This window comes from Monodelphis domestica, chromosome 5 (assembly GCF_027887165.1).
Source record: "Monodelphis domestica isolate mMonDom1 chromosome 5, mMonDom1.pri, whole genome shotgun sequence".
Classification (NCBI taxonomy): domain Eukaryota; kingdom Metazoa; phylum Chordata; class Mammalia; order Didelphimorphia; family Didelphidae; genus Monodelphis; species Monodelphis domestica.
Genome location: NC_077231.1, coordinates 169,842,478 through 169,860,769, shown reverse-complemented (window position 1 = coordinate 169,860,769; position 18,292 = coordinate 169,842,478). Strand labels below are relative to the sequence as shown.

Below are 18,292 nucleotides of genomic sequence, written 5' to 3'. Positions count from 1 at the left end.
GCATTATATTAGTCATTGCATTGACCAGAAGTCTTAGAATTTTTCAAAGTTTATCTTTAAAATTATTTTTCTATTGTATAAATTTTTCTTCTGTCTCTGCTTATATCACTTTGCATCAATTAAATTTTCCCAGGTTCTCCTTTCATTTTTTTTTAAAGTAACACAATAGAATTCAAATTCAAAAGAAATTTGCTTAGCTATTCCCCTATTTAATGGATACTTCCTTAGTTTTTGTTCTAGTACCTTATCACTACAAACAGAACTGCCACAAATATTTCTTTGCAGATTTTAGAATTCTTTTTTATTTAATAATAAAAGACTTCCACATTTGCTCTTCAAAATAATGCTAAGTGAGGAATGAAAGATATTTTCTGACTGGGATGTCAGGAAAGATTTCATTGGATGAGATGGTATTTGAATTAGACCTTGAAGGAAGAATATCATTTTTTAAAGGTCAGGGTACAAGTAGTATTCTGAGTAATGTAAAGAATCCCAAAATGATATGAATGTGTCCTTGGAATAGTGTTTTCTAATAGTTTGTCAATAATCTCTTTTAAAAGTAAGTTATATTATTAAAATTATCATTAAAATGAAAACAATTTGGAAGACTTATAAAGTGATGAAGAATAAAATGAGCAGAATCGGGAGAATACATAATAATAGCACCTTGAAAGCTGAAAAAATTTGGTCAGGACAGTGACTACCCATGATTCCACTGGATCAGTGATGAACATGCTATCCATCTCTTGGAAAAGTTGATTAACTCAATTTATTTTCTTTACTTTGCATATTTTTTACAAAAAATATGTTTGTTTTTTCCATTGGGGTAGGGGAGTAGGAAGGAAAGAAAATAGGCATGCTAATTAAAAACAATTTTAAAATAGAAGTTGGGGAGGTACTACAAATGTGGTATATATACTTTCAGATAAGGTCACTATTAATGTTAATTTTATTTAATTTGTTTCACTTTGTTATAAGACAGTGCTAACATAATGGAGATTATAAATCCTTGTAATGTAAAAGCAAAACAATATTAATAAAACTTTAAAATAATATTATAATAAAATAATTATCCAAAAGAAAAAATGAGTTAGAAGATGAATATAGCAGACATACTTTTACATTTCTATTACTGTTGAAAAGTTTAAATGAATGTCTTATTCATCTGACTATTAAAAAACTATAAAATATATTGCTAAGAAAATAATGAAACTATTGTACAGTGTAGCATAATATACATACACACCTGTCAGGCATTCTCTAATTGTGAGGATTATAGTTAGGAAAATATAACATCTATTTTGAAAACTTGAAGTTGGCTTTTTAACTTGATAAGTCAAAACATGAATATAATGTTGTTTATAAATTATTTAGATGATTGATACTTCATGATGAAGGTTCATTTAAATTGCTCTGTTTGTCTTGTTACTTAATATGTAAGATAGCAATGTAATGATTAGAGTTTCTCCAAGATAGAAAAATAATGCAAATATAACTGCTTAAGCAAATTAATTCTCAATGGGTTTTTTTCCCCCTAGTACCATAACAGCCTGGGGCAAAGATCATGAAAAGGATGCTTTCGAACATATAGTAACACAGTTTTCATCAGTGCCTGTGTCTGTGGTCAGTGATAGCTATGACATTTATAATGCATGTGAGAAAATCTGGGGTGAAGATTTAAGACATTTAATTGTATCAAGGAGTGCAGAAGCACCACTAATAATTAGACCAGATTCCGGAAATCCTCTTGACACTGTATTAAAGGTAAATTTAAAAGTTATTTTATTTTAAAAATGTAAAAATGTCTGTTTTATATTTGAAACAACCTACTATATTTAGCCATTTTTAATATCTGAAATTTTTTTTCAAATGTATACTTTTGCATTTGTTTATCATCAAAGTTTGGGTTTTTTTTAAGCTAAACATTTTCATTCATCAGTTCAGGGACTCACAGTGTGAGAATTTCCAGGTATGCAGATGGGCAAATATATAATCTTAGAGAATTATCTTAAGAAATTAACTACAGTAATTCCCAGTGTTACATAGATATAGTATGTGTTAGCAGTAGGACTTGAACTGATGTCTTCTCAATTCCAAAGACAGTCTTCTATCTAATATGCAATGATTTGAAATTATCTAAAATAATTACACTATTCTCATTCAGAAACAGTTCAAATTAAATTACTTGGTGATAGACTTCTGTGTGCTTTCCATTACTCAACACAAATTACTAAAAAAGTATTTATTAATGAAGTATTTATGGCCATGGCATATATAGCATAAAATAATTTGAAGACTAAATATGTCTTAAATATAGATGCCATATTTTAGGCACTTACGCTCCCCAAAATATAGAAATTTCATATTGCTTCTCCAAGGATCTACTATCGGAGAAGTAAAAAAGTAGTAATTAACTCGAGTAAAGTGAAACAGAAAACTGAGGATATCTTTTTTTTTTTAACCCTTGCCTTCCTTCTTGGAATCAATACTGTGTATTGGTTCCAAGGCAGAAGAATGGTAAGGGCTAGGCAATGGGGGTTAAGTGACTTGCCCAGGTCACATACCTGGGAAGTGTCTGAGGCCAGATTTGAACCCAGGACCTCCCATCTCTGGGACTGACTCTCAATCCACTGAACCACCCAGCTTCCCCCAACTGAGGATATCTTAAATACTCTTGAGTGACAAACAAAACTTAAAACTTCTAAAGTGATAAGCAGTTTTCTAAAATGTAAAAAATCTTTGAGATCACCCAGTTTTCAAAGGTCATTTCTTATAGGTATATATTGATCAAATCAATCATTAGATTCCTTTTCAGTTACTTGAAAAAGCATAGTTCTTATGATGTGTTTTAGATGACTAAGTCATTTCTCATGTACAGCTCACTCTAATATTCAGAATGAAAAAGCACCTGATTTTGGATATAGAAAACCTCTGGGTAAATCCTGGCTCTGCTATTAATTTGCAAGGAAGACTTTGAACAATGGTTTACTTCCCTGGAGTTCACTTTCTTTTATCTACAAAATGAGGGTGCTAGATTAGATAATTTTTAAGATCCCTTTCCATTTTAAATACTTATTTTTCTTCTAGATCTAAACCTGATGTGCTTTATTTTTTTATTTTCATTGGTATCTTTTATTTTTATATTTCCTAAAATTTCCCTTTTATCCTTTACCTTCACCTCTTTTCCAGAGAGACTTTCCTAATAGGCCTTTTTATATGTTTTAACCAAGTCTTCACATGATGGCTTTTTCCCATTCTTTCTTTTAAAGATATTCCCAATTACATGTAATATCAAATTTTCAGTTTTTTTTTTCCAAAATTATAAGATCCAAATTTTCTCCCTCCCCTCTCCTAGGGTTGGTGAGCGATTTGATCTAATTTATACATATTTTATCATGCAAAATATGCTTCCATATTGGTCATTGTTGTAAAAGGATACTCATATAAAAGAATACTCAAAACTCCAAAATGAAAACATAAACTAATATGAAAAATAGTATGGTTTGATCTCTATTCTGACTCCAACAGTTCTTTCTCTGGAGATTGATAGCATTCTTTGTCTTAAGTCCTTCAGAACTGCCCTGGATTGTTGTACTGCTGAAAGTAGCTAAATCTTTCACAGTTGATCATTCCACAGCATACTTGGTACTGTGTACAATGTTCTCCTAGTTCTGCTTATTTCACTCTGCATCAATTCATTAGTCTTTCCCGTTTTTTTCTGAAATCATCCTGCTCATCAATCTTAAAGCCCGATAGTATTCCAGCACCATCTTATACCACAGTTTGTCCAGTCGTTTCTCAATTTATCAACATTTTCTCAATTTCCAATTCTTTGCCACCACAAAAAGTTGCTATAAATATTTTTGTACAAGTAAATCCTTTTCCCTTTTGGGATATAGATCAGGATCAAAGGATATGCAATTTTATAGACCTTTGGACAAAATGATTTCAAATTACTCTCCAAGATTGTTAGATCAATTCACAGCTCCACCAACACTCTGTTTAGAGTCCCAACTTTGCCATGTCTCTCCCAATATTTACCACTTTCCTTTACTGTTATTTTGACCAATCTGATAGGTGTGATACCTTAGATTGTTTTAATTTGCATTTCTCTGATCAAGAGTGATTTAGAACATTTTTTCATATGATTATTAATAGCTTTGATTTCATCATCTGAAAACTGCTTGTTCATATCCTTTGACCATTTTTTCAATTGGGGAATGACTTGTATCCTTACAAATTTGATTTAGTTCTCTATTTGAGAAATTAGATCCCTTTTCCTATTCTTAAATCATTTTCCTTTATTGTCATATTGGCCAGTCTGATAGGCGTGAGGTGGTACCTCAGAGATACTTTAATTTGCATTTCTCTAGGCAAGAAGTTAGAATACTTTTAAAAATATGATTATTGGTAGCTTTGATTTCTTTATCTGAAAATTGTTTAGTCATATACCTTGACCATTTGTCAATTGGGGAATGACCTGTATCATAATTTTTATTTAATTTTTGTATATTTGAGAAATGAGACCATTATCAGAGAAATTTGTCATAAAAATTTTTTCCCAGCTTATTTCCCTTCTAATCTTTGTTGCATTGATTTTGTTTGTAGAAAACTTTTTTAATGTAATATAATCAAAAGTATTCATTTTACATCTTACAATGTTCACTCTTTGGTAGTAAATTCTTCCCTTCTCCATAGATCTGACAGGTAAACTATTCTATGTTCCCTTAATTTACTTTAATATCAACCTTTATGTTTAATCATATACCCATTTTGACCTTATCTTGGTATAGGGTGTGAGATATTGATCTAAACCTAATTTTTGCCATACTCTTATATAGTATTCCCAGCAATTTTTGTCAAATGGTGAGTTCTTATCCCAAAAGCTGGGATCTTTGGGTTTCTCAAACACCAGATTACTGAGGTCATTTACCCCTACTCTATTCCATTGATCTACCCTTCTGTTTATTAGCCAGTACCAAATTGTTTTGATGATTACTGTTTTGTAGTACAGCTTACGATTTGAAACTTCTAGGCCATCATCCTTCACTTTTTTTTAAATTAGTTCCCTTCATATTCTTGATCTTTTTTTTTTTTCTTGTTCCATAAGATAGTTTTTTGTTGGTTTGATTGGTATGGAACTGAATAAGTAAATTAGTTTAGGTATGATTGTCATTTTTATTATATTAGCTTGGCCTACCCATGAGCAATTAATGTTTTTCCAATTGTTTAGATATAACTTTATTTGTGTGAAAAGTGTTTTATAATTCTGTTCATGTAATTCCTGTGTTTGTCTGGGCAGATAAGAGTCCTAAGTATGTCATCGAAAGTGATTTTAAATGGAATTTATCTTTCTAACTCTTGCTAATGGACATTTTTGGAACTATATAGAAATGCTGGTGATTTATGTGGGTTTATTTTGTATCCTGAAATTTTGCTAAAGTTTTAATTATTTCAGCTAGTTTTTTAGTTGGTTATCTAGGATTCTCTAAGTATACTATCAGATCATCTGCAAAGAGTGATGTTTTAGTTTCCTCTTTACCTTCTTTAACTCCTTCAATTTCTTTTTCTTTTATTGCTAAAGCTAAAATTTCTAGTACAATATTAAATTATAGCAATGATAATGGGTATGCTTATTTCACCCCTAATATTAATGGGAAGGCTTCTAACTTATCCTCATTGTAGAGACTATTTGTTTTGTTTAAGTAAATAGGGAAATATGATTGGAACTACATTTTTTACTTCCTGCCCTCTTAGAGTTTATAATATATAGGGCAGAAGTGTGTTGGTAAATATTATTTTACTCAGTTTTGTAAATTCCAATAAAGTTAGACATGTTGGTCAAATAAAATCAATTTATCTAGTAGTATTTTGTAAAAATCTACTAAAACCCAAATAACAAATAGTCATAAAAATGTTATTTATATGTAAGATTATAAAGGATTATATTTTATATTGATTTAAAAAAACTTATGAGAGATATAATGAAAATTTGTAGTTTTGAGCTATTTTGAGTGATTTACAAGTAGAAGTAAAGGCAACAGTTATTTGGAACTAATTACACAATTGTACCTTACATATGGGGTTATCAATTTTCCAAATTTAGTAAATGTGTGTATAAATTATATACAACAGTAAAGCAATCTTTTTATTGGAAAATGATTATTTTCTTTTCACTTTGGTTGTGTTGATTGCCCTTTTTCCTTATAGGTTTTGGATATTCTGGGCAAGAAGTTTCCAGTTACTGAAAACTCAAAAGGCTATAAATTATTGCCACCTTATCTCAGAGTTATTCAGGGAGATGGAGTTGATATCAATACTTTACAAGAGGTATGTGTCACATCCAAAGGTTTCCCATCAAGATAATGCAAAATAATTAGGCTTTTGTGTAGGGCTAATTGGCTTGGTAAACAACACCAGGATATTAATTATAATGATGCCTTTTTTATGATACATAGAATATCTATACTAATACTTGTCTGTTTTAAACTATAATCAGTATCTTAAAGTATTATTTTATAGCATTAAAATATTCTAATACTATGTGACTCTTTCTGTACCTATTTTGCCACCTGGAAGATAGAACTGGAGAATTTTCGCAATTATATAGATACTAAACAAGGGAGAGTATTTCCCAGATCAATTCCTTATAAAAAGAACATACTGGCCCTATCCTAATAGATATTGGGTTTAATGAAGTAGAAACTACTTGGCTACCTCAACATCATAGTCATTCATAAATCTTTTTCTCAGATATGTATAATGTTTCATCATTGATTAGCATTAAATAGGGAAGTTTCTTTGAAAGCAATACTAATTGAAAGGCAAATATAAATATGTCTACCTTTTCACTAAATCTTAAAAGTTTGGTGGTATAACTATTTTTAAGTGTTATACCTGAAGTTTATACTTTTAATATACTTTAAAACCACATAGTAATTCCTTTAAAACTTTATTGCTCTCCTTGCTACATTCACATCAGAATTAACAGAGCCGGTTATAAGACTTAAAGTATATTTTAATAGAGAAAGTTGATATCAGGAATATGCTATTACTCAGTACCCCAGTGCTTTAAGTCAAATTGTCTCATGATTTTCTGATTGAAGAACAAGTTTGGGGTTTTATTACAACATAGGCAGTTCACAACTTTTTTTAAATGTAGTCTTCATAAGTCATTTTGAGCTCTTATTATGAACAGTATTAACATGGTACATAGAGGGCAGTTAGGTGGATCAATGGATTGAGAGCCAGACCTAGAGACAGGAGGTCCTAGGTTCAAATCTGGTCTCAGACACTTCCTAACTGTGTAACACTGGGAAAGTTCCATAACCCTCATTGCCTAGCTTTTATCATTCTTCTGCCTTGAAACCAATACACATTATTGATTTTAAGATGGAAGATAATAGTTTAAAAAAAAAACATGGTGCATAGAATCAGCTCTCAAATGTTTGGATAAATCATTGGAAAGGTACCTATCCCAAACTATAATGTATTGAAATATATAATACTTGTGGTACTATAATACAAATATAAAAACTGAACCATCATGTATAAACAGTATCAATATGGGAAAATTCATCCAAAGTTCAGCTTAAAATGCCAAGGGAAAATCTCCCCACTAGCATCTGCATAGCAAGTTTTAGCCACCTTTTGTACAATTAACTGGTATTTCCCTCAATTCTAAGGCACTAATGATGGTTCTGGGAGTCTAGAACAGGGTAAAGCACTTGGGAAATTCTTAGTCTTCCTCTTTTTTTTCTCTTAGAAGGAAAGTCTACTACATTCATTGCCTCTACTTTCCCACCTTTTAGTTACTCACCAAGCCTTTGCAATCTGGCTCTTGACTTTATCACTCAATTAAAACTATTCTCTAATTGCCTTATTTGATTTTGTTTACTGCTGCATTTTACACTGTTGGTCACTTTCTTCTCCTAGACATTACCTTCTCTGTGAGTTTTTATGACCCTCTTCTTTCCTAGTTCATCTCCTTACCTGTCTGACTGCATCTTCTTAGTCCCCTTCACTAGCTAATTGTCTATATCATCTCCTCTAAATGTCGATGCTCCCCAAGCTGTCCTAGCTTCTCTTCTTTCTACATCCTCTCTCTTGCTGACCTCATCAGCTCCCATGTGTTTAATTATTTAGACAGATAACTTGTATATCTATATATTTAGTCTCATTTTCCCCTTCAATTCTGCCTCACCATTGAGGTTGGCTATTGACCAACTATTGGCATTTCTATTCGTATATTGGCATCTCAAACTGGTTGTCAAAAGATATCTCACTCACTATGTCCAAAGCCTTATTTTCTCCTCATCTCCTTAAACCGATACTCTTCCAAAATTCCTTATTTCTATAGAAGTGCTGTCACCAGCTTCTCAGATTTCTAACCTCAGAAGACAAGTCTGTTATGCTAATTTGACCGTATCACTCCTTTTTTCAATTAACTCCAGTGCTCTATATTACCTTTAATCAAATATAAACTTTGCTTAGTTGGAGTTTTTTTTTTTAACCCTTACTTTCCCCCATTAGAATTTATAATAAATATTGGTTCCAAGTAAGAAGAGCGCTAAGGGCTAGTCAATTGGGATTAAGTGACTTCCCCAAGGTTACACAGATAGGAAGTGTCTGAGGCCCCATTTGAACCCAGGACCTGCCATCTCTGGGCCTTGCTTTCCATCTAGGGAGCTGCCTAGCTGCTCCTGCTTAGCTTTTAAAGTCCTTAACCAGTGTGATCTCAATATAACTTTCTAGCATCATTGGACATTATTCCCTCTTCCAAAAAATTGACCTTCCCCTTGTTCCTTACTCCCTTCTCTTATCTCAGTCCCTTTGTCAGTCCCTTTGTGTAGAATGCCTTTCTTCCACAAATCCTTCCTCCCACTTTCTCCATGAGATCTTTCTGATCCTTCCAGCTACTAGTTATTCCCTCCTTCTTATACTACCTTGTATTTTATTTATATTTATTCTCCTTATCTTCATTCTGAATATATTTATGTTTACTTATTTTCCTCATTAGAACATAAGCCCTAATAATAAGAACTGTTATTCTTTATATTTCTATTCTCAGAACCCAATATAGTGCCTGGCACATAGAATGCTCTTAATAAATGTTTGGAGGTTCATTCTTTCAGTGTCCCATTTTATACTTCCACTGTCAATTACTTCTGATGAGGGGTTTCTCTTTCAGATCTACCATGAAGTAGAGTGCTGCCTTAGAGCTTCTTCCTTATCTCTCAGTCTTTAGAGCAAGCACAGGGCCCTTTTCAGGTTTTTGAAGGGCTTTTACTACTAGCAGCAATAATGAGAAAGAGAGAAAAAGTAAGAGTAGGGGAAAAGGGGGTTCAACCTGGTATTGCTTTGTCTCTCTCCCCTATGCCTATTTCATCTTCCCTTTTTCCCCACTCAGATACTATAACAAAAGATAAAGATCTATAGTCATCTGGGTCATAATGGTGGGTATTCCTGCATAGAGTAGCCTGAAGTAAGGTTCACCCACAGAAACGCAACCTCTACCACAACAGCCTTCTTTATTGATTAGCCACTCAGTCAACAAGCCTTTTTTTAAGTGCTTAGCCTAGTACCACTCACCAATCTAGACACAAATTAAGGTATTTCCTAGCTCTAGTGAAGGACAAAATGGGAAAGGCAGTAAAACGGAATAATATAGTAAGAATTAGTAGTTTATAATGTATAAAATATGAGCTTATTCTTGTTTGGATAACTCAAAGGTTCTTATTTAGGTGTTATTTTTGTTTTTTGCTTTTTATAGAAGATATAGGGTATTTCTTTAGTAGAAAAATGAATTTGTACAATCATTTAATTTTTTTACATAATTATATTAATCATTAGATTCATTAATTTTGATCACATAAAAGAAAAATTAAATTAATGCAAAATTATATTAGGCTTGATTTTATTAAAGCTTTTCTCAAGCTATTTTAGCTTTCTACTTTAACTCTACTCCTGTTCTTTTTACTCTTCTGTATACTTATTTTTACCATTACTGCATATCAGACACTGGTACTATTTGCTCAGTGTCCTATATTAGATTAAGTTTATATAGAGAGATTCAGTCTTCCTTCCCTCTTCCCTCCCCTTCTTTTTAGACAAGAGGATTAGCTCTTTAAGTTAAATGGTTTTAACAAGGAAACAAAGTATGTCAAGTAGTCTGGATTGGTTTTATTTCTAAGAAATAAGATTTAAAGGTTTTTTCCTCTCATCCCTGTATGCATAGCCAGAGAATTTTTTCATAAGGAATCTCGTTCCCTTTTCTATTATTTTCCTTGGAGATTCAAAATCCTTGCCTTGAGAACAACAGAAGATCCTCATTATTATGTATGTTGCAGTTAAATCTTTAGGAAAAATTTTTAGCAAGTAAAAATATTTTGGAAAAGTGATTACTAGTCTGATGTTCAGTATATATAACTCAAAAGTTGACAGAAGCCCCTTGGCCTTAAAATAATTTAAGGTTGACAAAATTTAAATTGTCACTATTAAATCTTTATGTGATTTAACAACATGAATTATACTATAATTTTACAATGTCATCCTTCTATCTGGTTAGACTTCCCTGTATTAAGTGGTGAAGTATTGTGTGTGTGTTTTTTATTTTATAAATGCTAATGTAAGAATTTATCTGAATGTAGATTTATAGTTCTTTTAAAAGGTAATTGACTGGATTTTTAAAAAATTAAATTATACTGGAAGAAATCTTTAAGAAAAAAAAGTGTTTACTGAGCTTTCTAATACTACTACCATAATATTGAGAGTTCCTATTAATTTACTTATTTTATTACCCTCTGGGACAACTCTAAAATCAGTTGGCAGGCCTGTCATTTTGCACTTGCTTTTTTTTTTTTAAACCCATACCCTCTTCCTTAGGATCAATACTGTGTATTGGTTCCAAGGCAGAAGAGTGGTAAAGACTAGGCAGTGTGGCCTACCCAGCTAGGAAGTGTCTGAGGCCAGTTTTGAACCTAGAACCTTCAGTCTCTATGCCTGGCTCTCAATCAACTGAGCTTCTCAGATGCCCCCTGCATTTGCTTTTAACAGACATCCATTTTTTTATCTAGTCTTTTTTATCTTTCTTTAATGCTTATTACTTCCTGAACTTTGGATAAGTTATTTAGCCTCTAAAATACCTCAGTTTCCTCATCAATGAAGTAAGGGAGTTGGACTATATGGGTTTGAGGTGCCTTCCAGCTGTAGGCTTATCATCCCTTATTTTCCTGCCCTTCTCCTTTCTACTTTCCAAAGTCATGCAGCAAAATTGAGATTCAAACTCAGATCTCCTTATTCTTGGATCCAGTGTTCTTTTTAGTATACCAGCTAACTAAAATAAGTAATAACCACTAATATAAGCCCTTTTCCCCCATCAGCAAAGCAAAGTAGATAAAATAGCAACTTCAGACTGCCCATTTTGGGGAGTACATATTGCACAATTCGTTCTAGGCCTGGCATTCATTAAATATGACTGGTAGTCCAGGCCTAATTGGTGAATTAGACTTGGAAGAAATTTTTCTACTTTATTTATATTTTTATACCACTTTCTTTTTCAAATATATACTTCCCTATCCAGTAAACCATTCTTTGGGACAAAAGAATAAAAATGGAAATGGAGGGAAAAGCAGTTCAGCAAAACTTAACCAACAAACTACCTGAGTTTGACAACTGTGTACTTTATCTTTTCACGAACAGTGCGGCACATTTCCTCAGTTCTTCACAGAGGCTGCACTTAGTCAATATCCTTATACATCATTCAGTTTCTTTTTTCTTGTTCTTTCCATTTACATTTCTTATACATATGTTCTACTTCTACTTCATTCATATTCGTATCTGTTCATGTAGGTCTTCCTATGCTTCTCTGAATTCTATTATTTATTGTTTCTTATGTTACTTTAATATTTCCTTACATTCATGTATCATTATTTATTTAGCCATTCCCTAATCAATGAGCCTCTATATTATTTTCAGTTCTTTTTTCTTTTAAAATCCTTACCTTCTGTCTCAGAATCAATACGATTCGAAGGCAGAAGAGTGGTAAGTGCTAGGCAATGGGGGTCAAGAGACTTGCCCAGGGTCAAATAGCTAGTAAGAGTCTGAATCCATATTTGAACCCAGGACCTCCCATCTCTGGGCCTGACTCTCAATCCACTGAACCACTCAGCTGCCCCCTTATTTTCAGTTCTTGATAACAACAAAAAGTGCTACTATCAAAATTTTGGTGTATATAAAACTTCTTTGGCTTTAAGAATAGAGTTTGCTTCATTCTTTCTTTTTGTACTCGAGTTCCTAGTACAGTGCCTGTTATACAGTACATATGTGGTACATAGTAGTACATATATAGCAAATAGTATATATTATGGTACATAATAAATGTTTGCTGATAAATTGATTTGACCTTTAGAATGTACACTAGCTATGGGTTCTCTGGGATAAAGGATGTGAACTCTTAGTATAATTCTAAAGTGTTTTCCAGAATGGTTGCACCTAATTGGTTAATAGTTAGGGAATGTCTTTGGTCTGGAACTATTTTAATGTCACCTGTGGAAAATCATTTCAAAGAGATTTGAAAATTTTTTTTTCTATCCCATAGATTGTTGAAGGCATGAAGAAAAAAAAATGGAGTATTGAAAATATTTCCTTCGGTTCTGGTGGAGCTTTGTTGCAGAAGTTAACAAGAGATCTTTTGAATTGTTCCTTCAAATGCAGTTATGTGGTTACCAATGGCCTTGGAGTATGTCCCATAATTATTTTTTTCATTTTTCATGTTGGCAACATCTTTGTGAAGAAACTAGGCAGAAAGTAATAGATGTGATCATGACTACTAATTTTTAGAGCTTTCTTTATTGCATTCCTATGAGGAAGGTAGTGCAAGTATTTTCACCATTTTCCTAATGAATCTCAGAGAGGTTAAATGTGACTCGTCCATGGTCACAGGGTCAGAACCAGAATTTGAACCTCACAGTGATTCCAAATAGAGCACCCTTCAACTACCACACTGAAGTACAATGTCAGGCAAAAAACAGTGTACTGTTACTGATAGGATAACTGACCTTGACCTGGGAAAAATCAAAAGAAGAAAAGAAACCAATAAAGATTAAGAAGGAAAGAGAGATCTAGAAACACAAAAAAAGAAAGAAAATTTGGTAAGAGCAGAGAGAGTAGTTGTATTGACAAAATGTCCTTATAACTATTGCACTCTCTTCTTAGACTGGTTGATATATTATGATGTTTAAATGTGAACATCACATAATCAAGCTAGCACTCATTTAAAACATCATGGCTATAAGTTTTGACTATAGGAAATTGTTAGAAATGCAAATTTCTCCTTAAATGCCTCTCACATTCACTTGTTTGATCAGATTCACGTGTTTTTGGGGGTAGTAGTGTCAGTACAAACACATCATCCAATATCCTTAAAAACAAAGTAAGAAAAGATGGCTACAGGAACTAGCTAGCTTTGATGATTGGAAACTAGGAATTCATTATCCCTGCAAGCTAGCTGTCAAACAGCTACACAACTGAGAATAGAGGCTGTCTCTGCTCTTAAGAACTTTGAATGTTATCATCCAACTTGGAATTATGTAACAATATTATATCAAGGAGAGATGCTTTATCTTTACTCAATGTAACAAAACAAAGTTCTCTAGGCTTTACAATAGTAGATAATCCCTCAGAAACAGTCATAGACTATTGAAGGACAAGACATACATATTCCTAATAGTTATGTTTCCCAGGCTCTTTTAATACCATCATGAGCATCAGATGTCCTATTAAAAGAGATTCCATAAGCCATGCCATGGCACACTTTGGGCTTCATACCTATTTTGTAAAGTGTAAATTGTGTATGTGTGTGTTTATGTGTACTGATGAGAAATAAGTAGGGGAGTGGGATAGAGCGCAAAAATCCATATCTTATTGTCACTGATTTTTCTTTCTTTGGGTTTCAGATTAATGTCTTTAAGGATCCTGTTGCTGATCCAAACAAAAGGTCAAAAAAAGGCCGACTATCTTTACATAGGACACCTACTGGAAATTTTCTTACTCTTGAGGAAGGAAAGGGAGATCTTGAAGAATGTGGTCATGTATGTATTTGTTTCCCACTAGCCTCCCCTTTTACAGGTGTGAGAGAGAGAGAGATCTTCAGTCTTTATAAGAAATCAATTTTCAGTCATTATAAGAAATAAATCAACTATCAGCTTTGAAGGCCTTGCCAAAGGGGGAATTTTGAAATTTTTCTCATAGGTTTTGCTAGAATTGATTTGACAATAAAATGTTCCATAATTCATAGTAATTATGGGAAGGGCTGGCCTAAATTATAGTTGCTTTTTAAAGAAAATTGGATTTATATTAAGGAGGACAAAGTTTGAGACACAGCTTAGATCCTTAGTAGCTGTATGCCCCAGGGCAAGTAATTTAACTTTTCTGAACTTCAGTTTCTTCACCTGTGTAATAGAGAAACTACTTTCATTGCTCATCTCTGGACTGGAATTAAGAAAATGCTTTTTAAATTTGAAAGTGCAATTAATAAGCATGAATTACCGTTACTCTTTTTTCATCTAAATGTATAAATGAGGTAAAATGTATAAATGGGAAATTAATTCGTTAAAAGAGCCATATATTGGTATAAAGGATATGTTATCAACATAAAATGGTCAATATATAAACATTGGTTTTCCAGCCTAGAAGTTGGCAACACTAACAAATTATTTTCTGCATTTTTCTTAGTAAAGACTTCTGTGAGTGATTACCAAATACAAATTGGTGGATTTTTTTACTGCACCCATTATTTTATATTGCCAGGAGATCAAGGGAAGGGTAACACGTGCCCATGGCTGATCAGCCAGTTCAAACACCCACCTTAACACCACCAAGCTCAGGACAGGAAGTAAAGATGCAGGACCCTCCACGTCCCTATCTAATAATCCCTGTGTACAGAAAGTACGTAATGACAGGAAGTCAGTGGGCTCCCGGGAAATGTAGTTTTTTTTTTTCCAATTATACAGTACCTTTAGGTTCCAAGGTGTAAACTCAGGAAATGGGACTATGCAAATACTAAAGGACCTTTGCAGTATAGGGTTCTTTTGGTTCTCATAACTAAATCATTATATTGGTCTTTTTGTACAGGATCTTCTCCATACTGTCTTCAAGAATGGAAAAGTGACAAAAAGCTATTCATTTGATGAAGTACGGAAAAATGCGCAGTTGAGTAGTGAACTGGAAACGACACCTCATTAAGCTTTGTTCCCTGACTGTGTGTGCGCCTGCGTGTGTGAGTGTGTAATGCATAGATAATATTGTACAGATCTGTGTGTGGGGTTTATGTGTTTTATGATACATTACAGCCAAATTATTTGTTGGTTTATGGACATACTGCCCTATTTTATTTTATTTTATTTGTTTTCTGCCAGTCTCTAGAAGATCTCAAATTAGGAAATGGCACTTAACTGTGTAAAAGATTTCATGCTGAAGTAAGCTTTTTAGGGCCCTTTGCCAATAGATAGTGATTCAATCTGGTATTGATCTTTTCACAAATAACACAGATCTGAAAAACTTTTTTATATATAACAATATCACATAAAACAAGATTTACATAAAATTATCATGATTGCTTTATGTTTATATTTAACTTGTATTTTTGTACAAACAATATTGTGTAAGATATATTTAAAGTTTCAGTGATTTAACCGTCTTTCCAACTTTTCATGATTTTTATGAGCACAGACTTTCAAGAAAATACTTGAAGATAAATTTCATTGCCTTTTGTCCATTAATCAGCAAATAAAACATGGCCTTAACAAAGTTGTTTGTGTTATTGTACCATTTGAAAATTAAATCAGGACTGTACCCTCTAGAATTACTGACCTCACTGCCCCATGTAGAATTTATGAATCATTCTACATTAAAGAAAATTATTGTTGTTACTGGAATGTTTAGGCACTATACGCAGATTCCATGCCTTCCTAATGGTATAAGATGTACAAGTAAAATGCCAAATTTGAAAGGAGACAGTATTGCAATTTGTATGTCAGATATTGCCTATGGATCTAATATGCATCTCAAGATTTTAAAGAGATAATGTTTTTAAGAGAATTCCTCTTCCACTGTAGAATATATACATATATGTAAAATACTGACAGATGTGGAAGTGGTGTATTTTAAAGTAATTACACTTCTGGATTTATTTTTCATATTCTATAGATAATATGATTTCAACGTGAAATACTGGACTGGGTAGTGCACTATTTTGTTTTCATTTTTACTTTTATATTTCTCATTAGGATTTTTCTTCCTTTTGTCAAACTGAATGTTAAATTGTACAAATATATTTTATCAACTTTTAAAAGAAATAAACAACACTTCAATAAAATATACAAGCATACTCGTATCTGAGAGCAGATTACCCTGCAAAAAAAAAATAAGATAACAATAGGTATTGACAGAATGAAATCTTAACTAACAGCAAAAGTAAATATACTTTAAAAAGTACTTTTGGCTTGATTCAAATTAAGTTCACCCTCAGCTTATACGAGACTAAATGGCTGCTAGACAGTGAGATGGCCAGTGGATCTAAGAAGTTACAGAGTCTTTTCATGTTAATCTACTATGTTGGACTAGTCTCCTATTTAAAAGGAATGTGCCTTGAATTTTAAGGGAATGGGAAAGATTAATGTTCATATTGGAATTTTCATTCATTTCAGAAGAACTATCAGGCTTAGGTTTAACTTAATTTCAATTTTATCTCATTTAGAAAGCTGATATTTGGGAGACTAGAAAAGCTTTAACAAGATATTATAATTATGAAATTTCTAATATTGAAAAGCCATAACTTGTTTGTCCTGTCAAAGAGCCATGTGACAAAATGTTATATCACTAGAACATGTTATTAATTAGATAGTGGATTCTAAAATTAACTGACTTTTGAGGGTGATGGAAATAGTTTCCTTTTTTCATATGCTCTAAACAATAGCTTCTGGACTGCTTTAGATAGTAATATTTTAATGAGAACTGTAAGCGTTTCTCACTCCCAGGGAAAGCCTTACTCCTGCAACTCTAGGCCAGAAAATGTTTTAAACTGAACTAATAAATGTATCCAAGTTCAGTAGTACAGAGAAAGGCTTGTGTTTCTCCATAAAATGTACTTAGAGACTTTTGTCCTGTTGAGTAAAAAAACAAAAACAAAAACAAAAAAAGCTGCATTAAATTCTGTACCAATAACAATTTTTGATAACTTGACTACCCACAATTGATATTTTTATATTTGATTAAACACTGGGGATATGCTATGAATGCACTATTTTCTCTTGTGTACCATGAATTACAAACATTTTTGTTTTCATATATCTAGATTTGAGTTTTATTTTGAGACTTTCTATGCTCAAAGCTGTTCATCACTGTACATGTCAATTTTCCTGAAAATCCTTATTCTTAAGTTCTTAAGTACTTCTAGCTGATTTAAGCCTGAACTCCTGTCACTAAGTGCTCAGTGTTTGGCAGTTCCCTTCCTGGGCACTCTTGGTTAATATCCAGGTCAGATATAGAAAGAACCCTGACTGCTGTGGTTGGACTTTGACATATCCTCATTCTTCCTAACAGAAGCAAACAGCATGTTTGGGTTTGCTTGAAACCATTAGATTTGTAGTCATTGATGATATATTTTAATTCCCCACATTTAATAATTAATATCATAAAATATTTGTATTCAAAATAGGAGTTGGGAGTTTTTTTGTGTTATGACTTAATTTATTTGTAAAATGGCTTTTATGATTATTCCTTATTTCTTTTCCTGAAATGAATTATTATGAAATTGATATAAAATCTTTTTTGTAAAGAAATCCATCATGGACAATTAGAAGGGCAAAAAATAGAAAGATATTTATTGTTCTGTTTGCCAAAATTCAGAACTAAAGCTTTTTGTAGTTTTACATTCCTTCTTAACCCATTCAGTGGAGAAAGGCAACATTTCTCCTAAATCATCTGTTAAAGTAATCCTAATATGTATTTAGCATCAAAGACAAACCTGTAATAAACATGGAAATAAAGTTTAGTTATGTTAGTGAAACATTAATATGACTGTGTGCGTTAACTAATAACATCATAATTTAGTGACTTGTCCTTTTTCAAATGCACCTCATTACATAGAATTGGATTACTTTCACTGTAGTGAAAGATGGATGACTGAATCATAATCTAGTGTTACTTGTGAGATGTACTTCAATAGTATTTATCTTTACCCTTGCAAATCTGTATACTAATACCTTTTGAAGAGAATTCCCCCACTCCAAAG

At 32.5% G+C, this 18,292-nt stretch overlaps 1 protein-coding gene across 3 annotated transcripts in view; it reads left to right on the top strand.

Annotated features, from left to right (window-relative positions):
• NAMPT (nicotinamide phosphoribosyltransferase) overlaps nt 1-18,073 on the top strand; it is a 49,888-nt gene extending 31,815 nt beyond the window's left edge. For all 3 annotated transcript variants that reach the window (XM_056799518.1, XM_056799520.1, XM_056799519.1), the window contains exons 7-11: nt 1,539-1,764; nt 6,211-6,330; nt 12,599-12,739; nt 13,956-14,090; nt 15,133-18,073. In XM_056799518.1, coding sequence (XP_056655496.1) covers nt 1,539-1,764; nt 6,211-6,330; nt 12,599-12,739; nt 13,956-14,090; nt 15,133-15,243 — 733 coding nt within the window. In that variant the 3' untranslated portion in view covers nt 15,244-18,073. The remainder of the gene's footprint in view (nt 1-1,538; nt 1,765-6,210; nt 6,331-12,598; nt 12,740-13,955; nt 14,091-15,132) is intronic.
• Nucleotides 18,074-18,292: the final 219 nt, after the last annotated feature.